Source organism: Talpa europaea (assembly GCF_964194135.1).
Source record: "Talpa europaea genome assembly, chromosome: X".
Lineage (NCBI taxonomy): Eukaryota > Metazoa > Chordata > Mammalia > Eulipotyphla > Talpidae > Talpa > Talpa europaea.
In genome coordinates, this window is record NC_140081.1 from 5,337,678 (window position 1) to 5,352,964 (window position 15,287).

At 48.6% G+C, this 15,287-nt stretch overlaps 1 protein-coding gene across 2 annotated transcripts in view; it reads left to right on the plus strand.

Moving 5' to 3' along the window:
• Positions 1-4,070: 4,070 nt before the first annotated feature.
• Positions 4,071-15,287, plus strand: part of EGFL6 (EGF like domain multiple 6) — a 44,119-nt gene continuing 32,902 nt past the window's right edge. For both annotated transcript variants that reach the window (XM_084258090.1, XM_084258091.1), the window contains exon 1: positions 4,071-4,270. In XM_084258090.1, the coding sequence (XP_084114216.1) occupies positions 4,197-4,270 (74 nt within the window). In that variant the 5' untranslated portion in view covers positions 4,071-4,196. The remainder of the gene's footprint in view (positions 4,271-15,287) is intronic.

Genomic DNA, 15,287 nt, shown 5'->3' on the forward strand with positions numbered 1-15,287 from the left:
CAGGCTTGAAAGGGAGAAAAACTTCACAGACCTCAGTATCTCCAGACGCTCCTTTCCCAACAGAATTTAGCACTGAGAGCCTCATGTTTCTTCCGTAATTCTTTTCATGGAACAAGAAGAAATGGAAAGAAGCAGACTAGGAAAACATCAATTTCTAGAACTTGTCGCTGGGCGAGTTGCCCTCAGTGATTAAGCATAGAGAGGGACCGTTTTCCTCCGTGAGTGGGCATGGCCATCAAGAGCATCAGGAAGTGTGAGGGGGCAGCTCACACGCTGGAGCCACGGACAGGAGCTCAGCCCGTGGTGACCGTGGGCAAGGTGGCTGCAGCTGACCTTCCCTTCTGGAAAATGTCGGCGTTGGGCCAGATCAAGGGTCCTCAGTCTTTTTTTTTTTTTTTTAAAGATTTATTTTTATTTATTTACGCAAGCACTGGGTACAGTCAGAAGCGCGGGAGGGTGAGAGAATTCACCAGAGCCAGAGCGGGGAGCAGAGCAGGCAGAAGGACCGAAGTACACTGCTGAGGGGAGCAGCGGGCGGCAGGAGAGGTCTGCGCACCATGTGGGACCCTCCTCTGGTAGCCAGGGAGCAGCCGGGGATTGAACCGGCGCTGCAGAGGCTGCGGGCAGCTTCACAACCCAGCGCTTAACCGCTGCGCCACCGGGGAGGCCCGGGTCCTCAGTCTTGACGCTCCATGAGGTGGGGTTTCCAAATGTCTGCATGCCCGATCCGTGGCGCAGACGCGAGAGTCCCTGGAGGTGGGCCCAGGCATTGGCACGTCAAAGCCTTGCACTGACCTCCCAGGGCTCCCTAAACCCCAGTAGTTCCCAGACTAGCATCGTGGGCTTCACTTGGGGTCTTTGTGGTCATCCTGGTCAGGCCTTGCTCCAGAGCGACACGATCGGAATCGGCACTTAAAGAGGAGCCCCGAGTCGTTGTGTTGACCTTCCAGTTTGAAGCTGACCGCGACCCTCTCCCACCGGGAGCTTTCATCGGACAGTGCTTTACTTCTGGTATTTCAATATCATTTTGGAATCTCAGCACCAGGCACGTCTCAGCACCAGGCACGTCTCAGCATTGTTTGTTTTATGTGTGCTATGCGTGTGTATGCAGACAGCACACAAATATCCCATCACACCTGTTCCACGCAGGGGGCTAAGTGAAAATAAATTGGAAAAAAAATGTGGCCCCGTAAAGGGTGCGGACTATTTTATGGGGTTCTGATCAAAGACTATTTTTCCTTTGTCCAGTGGAGTCCGGCCCCTAAAGAGCGCTTCTCTTCAAAGTTGGCAGCGCCGGCCTGGTTATTAAAAACACCTGGCTCTGCGTGGCCATGTCTACCTCACATCTTCTCACCTGGTGACACGTCCTCCCCAGTCCCTTCTCTGCTGCTCAGGCCTCCTGATGGTGCCTGTGTCCACAGCTCCCCCCTGGAAATAATGGATGGGTTGGCTGAGGTGACTTTGACCCCCTCTGGAAGTTTCTTGTGGCAACGCTGATCACCTCCTTTAAATCTATGCAAGAGAAGTCAGCTCTGAGAAAACAAAAGCAGAAATTGCATCAGAATGCTGCAATTGACACTAGAAAGTGACAGACTGACATTACGCATGACGCTTTACGGCTCCATCAGAGCTCAAGGCTGAGATGACAGGATGGCCCCCATGTTTTAGGCTAATTATGTCTTATTAGGGACTTTTGGGAATAACGTCTATTCAAAGGAGGGGGTGATTTGCGTCTGAAAGTTTAGAGAGAAGTGGTGTGCACAAAAGTAGAATTTTCAATTCCATTTCTAGACATTCCATGGCAGCCAATATGGTGTCCCTTCCATTTCTGCCCCCAGACTGACCATCCCAGTTGGCTGATGCTTTGGCTGTCAGCCCCACTTGGCCCTCAGAAGACAGAAACCCTGGGCTCAGCACGCTGGTGGCTGCCTTCAGGCGATGACTGAAGGGAGATGGTGTCTAAACACCCCAACTCCCTCGCCGTCTGTATGACAGATACATGTTCTCCACTGGCCCTGGGAGATGAAGCCCCAGTAGCCCCCAAAAGTAACTTGACACACACCCACTGTTGTTCCCCTTCCCTTCCCATGTCACTGCCTCGTTCCTCGGCCCGTGCTGTCTGTGCCTCTGGAGTAAAGAACTTCTGTTCGAGTCCCTGCCTCTGGGTCTGCTGGTGGGGAAACCACACCCAGGCAAGTTTTGTATCCCCTCTGCTTTAAGATACCCCTTTCAAGGTATATTTCAATTTTAGTATCTTCAGTAAATAACACTAGCTATGGTGCGAACACTAGGGCTATTAATGCCCTCGAAAAGATCATATTATTACCTTATTTATGAGACTCCTTGGACCTCGGAAGGCACGAAAGAGTAAGAAGATGAGAAAAGGGATTTCTCTTAACAGCAAGCAGAGCCCAGGGGAGAAGGGCTTTAGTTTCCAAACCTGATTCACACACTTGTTGGAGGTTTGATGTTGGACAAGTGGCTTAACCCTGGACCCTTCAATCAGGGGGAACTTATGACCCCTACCTAGAGAGTTGTGGGTGTTCAGTACAATGACCCGTGGAAAGTGTTTCGGACAACGCCTGTCACTGTTGGCTCTGAACAGCTCAATGGCCTAACTGGTTACTCATCAAGGAGACTGAACTGACTAGGATGCTGTCAGCTGTGAAACTAAGATTCATCTGAACAGGTCTCTCATGGTCTGCATCACGAATCTGTAGGAAGAATCTTCCCTGTCCCCACTTCTCACATTTGTTGGCTGGAATGAAGGCATGTGTCCATGAGGTAGATCTGAATCAAGCTTATGCTCAAGAGAAACCTCCTTCTCCATGTTCTTCACATGATTGCGAGCGCCAGGTCACCGGTGTTCAGATTATCTGTGTAACATATCATCACACCCCACCACAGTAGCTTGGCAGGCACTGCTGACCTCGGCTGAGCTCAGGAGTGCCCCTGGAGGTGGGCAGGTAGACACTAGGCTTGACTGGGTAGCTCCTTTCCCCGCTGGAAGGTTGCTCTGCTCGTCATCCTCCTGGGGTCATGAGTCTAGCTGACAGAAGCTGTAGACCCTGACAGAAGTTCAGGTGTCCTAAGCCCAGGCTTAGAACTGGCAGCTTGGTTAGCTTATGCCCTTGGGCCTTTGATCAAAGCAAGTCACACAGCCAAGCCCAAAGCAAAGTTGGGGGCATCGGCTCTGCCCACCATGAAGCCAAAGGGTGTGAAGGCAGGGAGGGTGTAAAGGAGAGACGATCATCCTACCATAACAAGTTGCCAGAACAACTTGTGAGTATGCACGCATATGTGTGGCTATGCAAATGAATGCTCTGACGTCATATTGGCCATTCGTTTCTGTGCTGTCTCGGGCCACCTGTGGCTTAACAGCTGGGCTGTTCTGAGACATGCCTCCGTGGGTGATTTCCTCCTGGTGTGGATACCGGAGTGTCGTTACACAAACCCAGATGGTAGAGCCCACCATACACCTGGGCTGGACGGCAGAGCCTATGGGGACTACCTTCATGTATGGGTGGCATTGAGCACCACTGGTGCGCATACAGGGTCATCTTGGCCTGGCATAAGCAAGCTGTTGCGAATGAACCCAGTATATCATGGCGACCTTCAAGCCTTGACCTTCCAGCTGTAGCAGCCCAGGGTCTGCAGTTGATCAGAGAAAACCCAGCAGAGTCTGAAAAGCTAAACAGAAGTCAGACAGGAGAGTGTCATTTTCAACCAACATCCTTGCTTCCTGCCTTGACGTCTCAACGAAATTATTAAATCCTCCAGTGCAGGTAACACGGAAACCTGTTCCACGTTCAAAATAGAAGCCGCAACGTGGTGACTCTGACTGGTGTGAGGTGAGCTGGGCCTGGGGAAGTTTCTCGGTGAGCAGAGCGTGGAGGATGCGCGGGTCCTGCAGGAGGCGGGTCCCCGCCAGATGTGCACGGCCCGCCCCGCCCTCCCTCGAGCACCCGGCCCCGCCGCACCGTGAAGGAGCTGCCGCGCGTCGCCAGGGCGTCCCCACCTCTCTCGAAGCCGCCTGCGCCCCTGCAGGGCCAGACCTCCCCTCCCGGTCCGCGGGAACCGCTCCCGGCAAGAGCCGAGGCGGCGACCCCGCTGCGCCCCAAGTCCCAGCGCCCTTCCGAGGGGGCGCAGGAGGAGGAGCGGGAGGCAGCGGCGGCGGAGTGAGACCCGGCGCAAAGATGCTGTTTCCCTTGGCCCTTGGGCTCACACTGCTGCTCCCCTGGGTGGCAGGTGGATTAGGGAACGCGGCCAGGTGAGTGGCTGGTTGGCGATCGATCGCTGCCCTTCGGGCCCCTTCTCTTTGCCCCCGCGACCCCACCCCCGGGGCCCCTCCAGGCAGTCCCGCGGGGAGGGAGGCGTGTGAGTGCCTGTGTGTGCGCACGAGACGGGGTTCAACCCGGACGCAGGCCCCACGCGTGCACGGGCATTCCTTCCCGCGCCCCTTTGGCGGGACTTTGTGCCCAGTTCCTTGGCTTTAGCTGCGCCCCACCTGGCTGAGTCCGCGGATCGCCGGAGGAGGGGGCTCTGCGCGGCCGCTGCCGGGTGGGTGCGCTCGGGGCTAGCGTGCGTCGGGGCTTGTGGTCTTCGGGATCCCACTGTGCGGGCGGGTGTGTGTCTGATGAAGGTGGGTGTCTGTGCACTTTTGGGCTTTCCACTCCATTAAAAGGGCGCCGACCGATTCTCAGTGCTATTTGCGGGGGGGGGGGGGGCGGGTAGCAGGGGCAGAAACTAAGGACGACAGGGGGGCTTCTTCACCCAGTGCCTTTCTGATTCAGGTGAAGGAGCTGAAAGAAAAGGAGGCACTTGTCAGATGCAACCGACTCAGTCTTGGGCAGTAGCAGTTGCAAGTCTGAACCCCTTTCCTTGGCGCGCTCACGCTTTGCTAAGCCCTGCAACTGATTTTCCGGGGATGCGTGCAGCCACTGAGTGAGCCACCCCGAGGCGACCCTTGCTGTGGGCCTGGCGCCGCCCTCCACACTGCAGGACTCTGAGCCTATTCCACGCTCACCACTGCTTTGTGTGGCAGGCACTGGTATGGTCAGCCTCTGGTATGTAGGAATAGGAGGCACAGAGAGGTCAAGTAACTTGCCTGAGGAGGCACAGCCAGTGTCATGGAGCTGGCCCTGAAACCCCCGGGGGCTGGCCCAGAGTCTCTGCTCTTGGCGGGTACAGTGGGCAGCCTCTGGGGACTCAGCCACTGGGAAAGGCTTCCTGGTTCTCTAGCGGTGAAGTCCTGCTTTCTGGCATGCAGGGGGTGGGGGTGGGCAGGATTTCTCACCTGCAGCGTTAGTGACCTTTTGGGCCAGACTAGACTTTTACTGGGAGAAAGGTCACTCTGTAGGATTATTTAGTGGCCTCTCTCCACTAGATACCAGTAGCCTCCCTCCCAACACCCCCCCAGGCTGTGACAACCAAAAATGTCTCTGGATGATGCCCAAGGTCCCCTGTGGGAAAGGGGGGTCAGAATCACCTCCAGCTTCGGAGAACCCAGCACTGTTATGATTTTTTTAGGCAACAATTCCTGGGCAAGCAAGCAAAAGAGTCATTGTTTGGTATAGGCTTCTAAAAGGTGAGCCTGACTCTCTTTGTTTGATTTGTAAGAAAAAAAAAACCTTTCGATCAGAGTCACAGTATTAAGGGATTTGGGGGTTCAAACAGAACAAACCTCAAACCAAGTTCTTGAACTGTATGATCGCAAGTTTCAATTTCCTTTTCATGATAAAAATGTAAGCAGATGCAACTGGATCATAATCACATTTCCCTTGACTGTTGGAGTTTCTAGGATTGCTAGAAGGCCCATTTGAGTAAGTCCAAGCAGTACTTAGAGATGGGATTAAGAGTTCTTCAGCTGTCAGCAATGCAGCCCGCAGGAGCTTCACTTTCAAAGTACCACCAAATGAAATTAAAAGCCTAAAAGCCTCCCTAGAAACCAAAGTATATGAAAACAGAGAATCCATGCAACAATTCTGCAGTTTCCAAGGTGTGAAAGGTGACTTCTTGACACGGTATCAGGTTCACGCTGGCGTGTTTATTATGTGTCCAGCATGCTTGCACGTGCCACATGGTCCCTTTTCCCGAGACTGTCCAGGAGCCACGTGAAATCAGCTCTAGACTCCAAGTTACGGATGACACATTGACATAGCCAAGGCTCTCATTGCTGAAACGTCTGTCTATACTGGGTTATTTCCTAAGGTTTCACTACTTAGCTGAAAACTGTTAACTATTACCTAGAGATTTCTAGTACGAGCACCAGTTGTTTTGAAACACTGCACCATAATTTTAGCAACCAAGAAAATGATATGCCTCTTAAAGGGTGCTTAGTGCATGGTGGACAATTCACCCTCATCAAGGCAATAAATCATTAGCAGCCTGCATTTCCCTGATCGTAAGCATCAGACTGGCATGCACCTATACTGTTTTATGTCTTTGGGTGAGGTTCTAGGCGGCCTGGCACAATGCAGTGTATCTGGTACTCACCAGCCCCATGTGCTATTGAGCACTTGAAATGTAGCCAGTTGGTGTTGAGATGTGCCCTAAGTGTGTTATTCACTCTGCTGTTCTTCACACTCAAGTGTGGAGTAACCCCCTACTCAAATGTATTTCTGTTATACATTTTTTCTCCATTGAGTTCAAGCAAAAATAATGCGAGCATGCTGAATGGCCGCACTCGTGGAGAGGCCTGCTTTTTGCAAACCAAACCCTCCATTGAGAATTGAGTCTTCTCCACGCTGTTAAGGAAGTGCCATAGTAACAACGTACTATGTGGCTTAAAATCACACAAATTTATTCTCTTCTAGTTCTAGAGGTCAGAAGTTCAAATTGAGTCTTATGGGGCTAAAATTAAGGTATTGGCAGTCCTGGTGCATTTTGGAAGTTGCAGAGAAGAATCCATGCCTTATTTCTTACAGCTTCTAGAGGCTTCCAACAATCCTTGGCTTCTGGGTGCACCCCTCCAGTTTTTTCTTCCTTCATCACCTTGCCTTTTCTCTGCATGTTAGTTATCTTACTCCTTCCAAGAAAAACCCTGGTGATTATATGAGTCTCACCAAGATAGTTCAGGATAATTTCCCATCCCAAGATCCTAATCTGATCACACCTGCAAAATCTCTTTCACCATATAAGGAAATCAGTCCCAGGTTCCAGGAGTTAGGACATGGATCCTTTGGGGATTACCATGATCCAGCCTCCCGTGGAAACTCTGAGCTGTGAGTCTGTTGTTTTTAGTTTTGTGGGCTATTTTTTCAAACATGATGTAGTGATTGGTGAATAGTTGGCATATCGTTCATTTCTTTATTCTTTAAACCATAATTTGTGGGAATATACTGAAATCTCAAGAGCTGGGTGTGTCTATGAAATAGTTACCATGAGATAGATGTATAATCACAACATAGACGTCATTTCTGAGCAACCTTGTTTCAATAGTTAGTTTCATTGACTTAGAAGGTATTAAAGTCCTATTTATTTATATGTAATTTCTGTGCACAAATCAAGATGTGTAAATATTAAAATAAGAAGTATATTATCTAGCCTTCATAAATCATATTTGTATTCAACAAATATTGTGGAGCCCCTACTATGTGTCAGCACTTTTCAGATGTGATTTCAATCAATTTCCTTCTCAACCCTTAGAAATAGTGGTACATCTGTTTGACCATGGGATGGAGAAACGTGAAGAAATTAGATGATTTCCCAATAACTGTGTTTAATTTCATCTTTTGTTCCAAGAGTTGTGACATTCCAATATTCCAAGTTTATCTCCCCCCAAAATTTGAATACATAAAAGCTGAGCTTGACTAAGTGCTTTCTCACACACTATTACCAGTGGTCCTGTTGAACCTCACTCTTGCGCAGCACGAGGGACATGAATAGATTAAGTGGGAAATCCTGATGCACCGCCCTCCCCTCCAACATCTTTCCCTTCCTCTCTAAGCTCACACTGTCTGAGAAGCAGGCTCTGAGACCAGGGTTCGAGACTGTACAGTTTATTTGGGCGGTGACCTCAGGAAGGTCTATAGTGCAGCAGAGAAGGAAAAGCAGTGTTATAAAAGTAAGTTACTACTATAATTTAATCCTGCTGGGAAATTCTAGAAGACAGTAGGATGCAAGTTGTTGCCCATGAAGACAAGGGAGCTGAAGTATTTATTCTCCCATCAGTCATGGGTGGAGGCTCCTGGGGAGGGAGCTTCTGACCTTACAGCCTACCCTGTTCACAGACAGAGCTGGCTCCTGCCAACAGAGAATGCTGGGCATCGTGAAACAAGGCCATCATTGTCACTGACCTTGTGGGACAGGGTAATGCCTTTGAGCAGCTCGTGCTTCTGGTGACAAGTTCGAGGACACAAACACCTCTGGGGTCAATAGGAGAGGGATGGGGCATATAGGTGTCTTAAGGTGTTGTGTGCTGAGTTGTGTGTGTCTCTTTGGCATTCATGTTTACAGTCCTAATCCCTCGTACTTCAAAACACTGTACTTAGAGATAGGTTTTTAGAGCTGTAAAGTGAGTTCACTGGAGTAGCTCTAATCCTGTATAACTGGTGTCTTCATAAGAAAAGGCAACTGGGGCCTCCCTGGTGGCGCAAGGGTTAAGATGCAACCTATGAAGCTATCAGCAGCCTCTGCAGCAGGAGTTCGATCCCCAGCTGGGGAGCAACCCACATGGTGCAGCAGACCTCTCCTGACTCGCCCGCTGCTCCCCTCAGCAGTGTACTTCAGTCTGCCTGTTCTGTTCCCTGCTCTGTCTCTGGTGAATCCTCTCACCTCCCGTGCCTCTGGCCTGTACCCCAGCTCTTGTATGCATAAATAAATAAATCTTTTTTAAAAAATAAAAGAAAAGGCGACTGGGGGAGACAGAGAGACCATGCGAGGAGCCCAGGATGGCAAGCCGAGGTGTTTGTGTTCTGTTCTGAGAGCAATGGGGAGCAGAACCAGACATTGCAGGCTCTGTGTTCATTGCAATGACCGACTCCTGCTTAGAGTGATCACGCAATTACAAAGAATTGTTCAGGTAATGGAGCCATGGTTTAGTTTAACTGGTAGCACGTTTTTCTTTGCTGATGTAAATAATAGTGTGCTTAGAAGCTGTGGCATCTCAGATTCTAAGACGATGAATGCAAAATTGAAAATCAAAATACCAAAGTAGCAAATACGTTTATAAAGATCACTACCCCGCTCTTCAAGTTTCCCTTTGCTTGTATAGTTATCTATTGCTATTTAACAAACTACTCCAGGATTTTGTGGCTTAAAGCAACATTTATTAATAATCACAGTTTCTGTGAGCTGAGAATTCGGGAGCAGCTTAACGGAGGGGCTTGGGGTTTTTCTCGAGGCGGTGGTCAAGTTGTCGGCCAGGGCTGCAGGCGCCTGAAAGCGGGACCCCAGCTGGAGGATCTGCTTCTGGGATGCTCCCCAGGGAGGCTGTGGGCAGGAGGCCTCAGGTCCTCATTGTGTGGCCCCAGCCCAGGACTGCGAAGGGCACATCAGCTGACTTCCCGCAGAGCGGCACTTGAGGAGAGAGTGAGGGGGGGAGAGAGAGAGAGACACGGAGGAGGCTGTCCTGGCTTCTCGCCCACATCTGAGGAGTTGCCCTCCACCCCGCCCTCGAGTTTTCCTCATTAGAGGTACAGCCCACTCAGGAGCAGGTGATTACGGGTCACCTTTTGAGGAGAGGACTATCAAAGCGCCTCAGAGCTGGCTGCTTTTCCATCTCCCATCGGGTTTCTCCTCGGGCCTCTGTCGGTGTCTCTTCTCCTCCCGGGAAGCGCTGGATGTCCACGGAGATCAGCCTCTGCCCCGTTCCTTCCTCATGCGGCCTCTCCCCGGGTGATCTTGCAGGCCAGCTCTGTCAGCGCCACCCGCCTGTCGGGTCACCCCAGAGCGAGCCCCGAGCCCCAGGCTTCCGCTGCGGCATCCCTGGCCTCATGGGGTGTCGCGCTGCACCGCGCTGACTGCACAAGCCAACTCTCCGCCAGCTCTCCAGAGCTCGCTGCCACACCTCACCCAGCTCCCTACCCCAGAGCACACGCTAGCCCATCGGGTCAAGCCAAAAGCACGGGCGCGTTTCTGACAACCCACTTTCCCTGCGCACCTGTATTCAGTCCAGCGTGCAGTCCTGACAGCCCATCTCCTCTCCCTCCTGCCAGCTCCAGCCCCAGCCCCTTCCGCCGCCTCGCACCCGAACTCCCTCAATAGCTTCCTTTTGCTTCTTGGTTTGTCCCCTCCAGTTCATGTGTCAAAATTTAAATCACCACCAAAAAAAATAATAAAAAAAATAAATTGAAATCACCTGACATCAGCCCTCGCCTTACTGTCTTTCAGTGACTTTGCATTGGATGACAAATAAGATCCATTCTTTTTAAAATGTGATGAAAAGCCCTGCCTGACCTGCCTTTTGCCTGCTTCTCCAACTCCATGTGCTGTCATTCTCCCCCAGGCTCACTACGGAGGGAGGGAGGGGGGAGGGAGGGGGAGGGTGGGAGGGCGGGAGGGAGGGAGGAAGGAAGGAGCTTTCTTTCTTTCTTTTTTTTTTTAAATAATAAATTTTATTTTTATATTCCCCCATACAACTGCACATGCCCCATTCTGACCCCAATCCCTCCCCTCCTGGCCCCCACCCCCCAAAAAGTGTCTCTGGTTCATAGTTTTTTGTTGATTTTGATTTTCACTTTCTTATAGTTATTCATTTTCCTGGTCCCTTATTTAAGTTTTCTAGATTCCTGCTATGAGTGAGACCATCCGATATTTTTCTTTTTCTTTCTGGCTTATTTCGCTGAGCATGATCCCTTCCAGCGCCATCCATGTTGCTGCAAATGGCATGTCTTTATCCTTTTTGAATGCTGAGTAATATTCCATGGTGTATATGGACCACATCTTCTTGATCCAGTCATCTATTTTTGGGCATTTGGGCTGTTTCCAAAGCTTAGCTATTGTAAACAGTGCTGCTATAAACATAGGGGTGCAGGTGCCCTTTGGAATTGATGTTTCTGTGTCCTTTGGGTAAATACCTAGGAGTGGAATTGCTGGATCCTATGGAAGCTCTATGTTTAGTAGGTCCAGAAATCTCCACACAGCTCTCCATAGTGGTTGGACCAGTTTGCATTCCCACCAACAGTGCAGGAGAGTTCGGAAGGAGCCTTCTTAATGCTTTACTCGCTGCCTTCCCTTCCTTGTCTCACTTCCTCACTCTCCCACCCATGTGCCCTCTGCCTCCTAAATAAACCACTTGCCCAAATGGAGACATTCCCCTCACCCAATTTCCACCTAACTCCTGAGCTTGGGAGATGAGAGAAACAGAGGCAGGTTTTGCCCTACCACTCACAGCGTGGGAAATTTGAAGTCATGTCAACACGTATAGGGACCCAAGAGCTTGGCAGCCTGGGCATTTCTGACTGTGCTCGCAAACGCCTACGCATCCAGAAAGGTGAGACGCTGTAAAGTAGCCCCGGCCTGCCGGACTTGGACTCTGCCTCCTGAGGATGGATGGGGATCCAGAATGAATCTTAACTGGTTCGGTACAATGGACTTGCCATAGCAGGAGCTATGATTAAGACAAAACAAAACAAAACAAAAGGCAAAAGCAAAAACTCCTCATGGCTGGACCCAGTTATCCTTGCTAAGAAAAAAAAAAATGTATTTCATTTGTTCGGCAATGTTTAAACAGATTTAAACATCAGCAAAAAGAAGTTTTAGGGCCTTCCTGGCGGTGCAAGGGGTTAAGCACTGCACTACGAAACAGTCCGCAGCCTCTACAGCACACGTTCAATCCCCTGCCAGCCAGGGAGCAACCCACATGGCGCAGCAGACCTCTCCTGTCTCACCCGCTGCTCCCCTCAGCAGAGTATTTTGGTCAATCTGCCTGATCTGGTCCCCACTCTGTCTTTGGTGAATCCTCTCACCCCCACCCCCACCCCCGCATCTCTGGCCTATACCCCAGCTCTTGTAGGCATAAATAAATAAATCTTTTTTTTTTAAAAAAAAGTTTTAACTTCTCAATTTCTCTTGGAGAATATCATGCAGTTTCCTGGAACCTGACCATAAACAAGCATACGAAGAATTCTGGCACGGCATACTTTTGCAGAAAATAAGGAATCCCATGAAGAAATACTATACTACTTACACAATCCCTGGAATGTTTTTAAATTAACTTCAGCTGTGCAGACGATGATTTTCTGATTAATTTGATCAATGTAGACAGCAAGTTGTATAATGCGTTAAAGGAATTCTGGGTAATTCCACACTTAGCTAACTTCCTCTGCTCAGATACTTGCTCACCTCCATTGACACGTCACCGCCTGAGGACTGGGTTCCTTGGACCTTCTACCTGCCAAACCTTGTTTTTAGGAAGAGAGATTTGAGAGAGAGAAAGGGAGGACGAAAAAGAGGGGTAGGAGGCAGAGAGAGAGAGAGAGAGAGAGAGAGAGAGAGAGAGAGAGAGAGAGAGAGAGAGAAGCTGGGCAGCCCAGCCAAATCTCCCAAGATGGCAGAGGATGTCGGTGAGGTCATTTCAGTCCTACGTCGGGAATCTCTGGGTTCATCAATCTCTTCTTATTGATTACTGTTAGTTTATCAGGTTCCATGGGACTGGGTCAATCTGGCCAAATGTGTAACAGTTCAGTACATGCAGATACCTATTAAATTCCCATAAACAATACTATGCCTTAGTCATACAGCCTTGATATCCCAGAATGCACTCATGCAAGTGTATACGGTAAGAAATATTCATAGTTGCTTGTTGATTTTGATTTTTACTTTGTATTGATTAGTCGGGAGGGGGGAGGGAGGAGCCGGGAGAAGGACTAAAGTCAAAATAAGAGGTGGGGGTGCAACTGTATGGGGAATATAACCACAATGAAAATGCATACATTGTGCAAAGATGAAAAAATGATGTAAGAATTATATAAAGTAAAATATTTAAAAAAAGAAATATTCATGCTCTCGTATTTATATGGACAGTTAATTTATGACAAAGGCGCCAAGAGTATGCAATGGGGAAAGGAAAGTTTCTCCAACAAATGGTGTTAGGAAAACTGGACGGCCATATGCAAAGTAACGAAACTAGCCCACTATCTCGCATTATACACACAAATTAACCCAAAATGCATTGAAGAACTTGGATGTAAGACCTGAATGTAAGAACTGAATGTAAGAACTGTAAAATACATACATGTAATCATAGGCAAAATACTCCAAGACACTGGATTCAGAGATGTCTTTGGGATTCAACTACAACAGTAAGGGAAACAAAAGCAAAAATAAACAAATGGGGATACAACTACATCAGACACCCAGGCACAGTGAAGGGCACTCTCATTAAAACAAATGGGAGGAAATATTTGTGCATTATATATATATCCCATGAGGGACTAATATTCAAGAGCTACAAAAAACTTACACAATTCAACAAAGAAAACAACCCAATTTAAAAATGGGCAGAAGTGTTAGACATAGATGGGACTCCCTGGTGGCCTAGGGGTTAAGTCTCAGCACTATCAAGCTATTGCCAGCCACTGTGGCATTATTTCAATCCCTGGGCAGGGAGCTGACCCACATGGCACAGCAGACCTCTCCTGTCTCCCCACTACTTTCCTCAGCAGTATATGTCAATAGATCTGCCTGTCTGCTCCCCACTCTATCTCTGGTGAATCCTCCCACCCCCGCACCTCTGGCCAGTTCTTCTACATATGAATACTACGTATAAATAAATAAATCTTTAAAAAAGAGAAGATATACAGATGGCCAATAGGGACATGAAAAAATGCTCAATATCACTGATCATCAAGGAAATGCAAGTCAAAACCACAATGAGAGACTTATCATTTCACACCTGTGAGAGTGACCCATCTCAAAAAGACCAGAAATGAAAGGACAGGTCAACTGACTGAAATACACTGCTGAGGGGAGCAGTGGACTAGACAGGAGAGGTCTGCTGCGCCATGTGGGTCACTTCCCTGGCCAGGGATGGAACTCGTGCCGCAGTGGCTGGTGATAGCTTGATAGTGTTGAGACTTAACCTCTGCACCCCCAGGGAAACCTAAAATACTACTGTTTGATCAGGGCAGGCTAACTTCTGCAGCAAACCATCTCAAAATCTCATTGACTAAACACAGTAAAAGTTTATTTCTTTGCCTGCCTAAAATTCCAAGACATGTTTGACAGAATCAGCTGAAGACCTTCACACGGCACCTCGCTCCGTCTTCCTTGGGGAGCCATCTTCCTCCTCCAGGTTTTCAAACTCCTCTCCACTGAGTTGATGAACCAGGCCTGGTGGTGATCTACCCACTTTCCATTGGCCAAGGCCAATCATGTGAGCTCTCATGACTGGCAGGCTGGCCAGAAAGTATAGTGTTAGTCTGTGCCCAGGAATCCTTGGACTTGATGAGCACTTAACCTTTCCTTCTACAATCATTACATTGCAACATAGGAAATTACAGATGTTTGGCCAGTTTTAACTTATATACGTGGTCGTTTCATGTATTTGAACCTAATAGTTTGTCTCTTATCCAAAACAGTCACGACCAGATATTAAAAGAAAAGAACTGTTGAACTAGGGACGGGAAAGCTAGTGAGTGGGCGTGGAATTAGAGTAAAGGCCAGGTAGAAGGAGAAGATGCTGAGAAAGTAATTGGCATCGTTTGCTCACGTTGCAGTGTCATGCGAGAACTGTGTAGACACTGGAAGTGAAAGCTTTGTAAGCAATTTTGGAAAGATTTTATAAATAGGGCGCCCTGCTTTTATTGTTAGTATCGTGTTTGCCTGTGCTGAATTCCTTTCTCGCCCTCAATAATGTTTCAACTTAAATAGTTTAATAATTCATTTTCTTTTTTTTGTCCTTATTTTTTTTAAATAGCTGCATATGTGCATTAAAAAAAAAAAAAACCTGGCAAGGGTAGAATGCAAAATTGGATTCTTGGTGTAATAAATCAATTTCTTCTGGCATCTCCCAATCAGCAAGTAATTATTAGCAATTCTATCCACTAGTAACCCCCCCCCCCGTAACTGTTTTCTGTTTTCATGACCAGATGTACAATTTGACGATGAAACCAGAAAAATCCCATTTGTGGCTGTCCCTTTGAAGCTATCTCTCAAAACTGGGTGACTGCATAGTCAGCACACCCGTTAACTGAAGGCATTTGCTCATTTATGAATTTGCATGGTTCTGGGGTGGTTTTTCCTACAGTGTTCTTGCCAGCTGCTCGGTTCTCTTTAGGAAATACCCACAAAATATGTCACTGCATCCTCTGGAGGCTGAGCTGGTCTTTTCTGGTTTGTGTCAC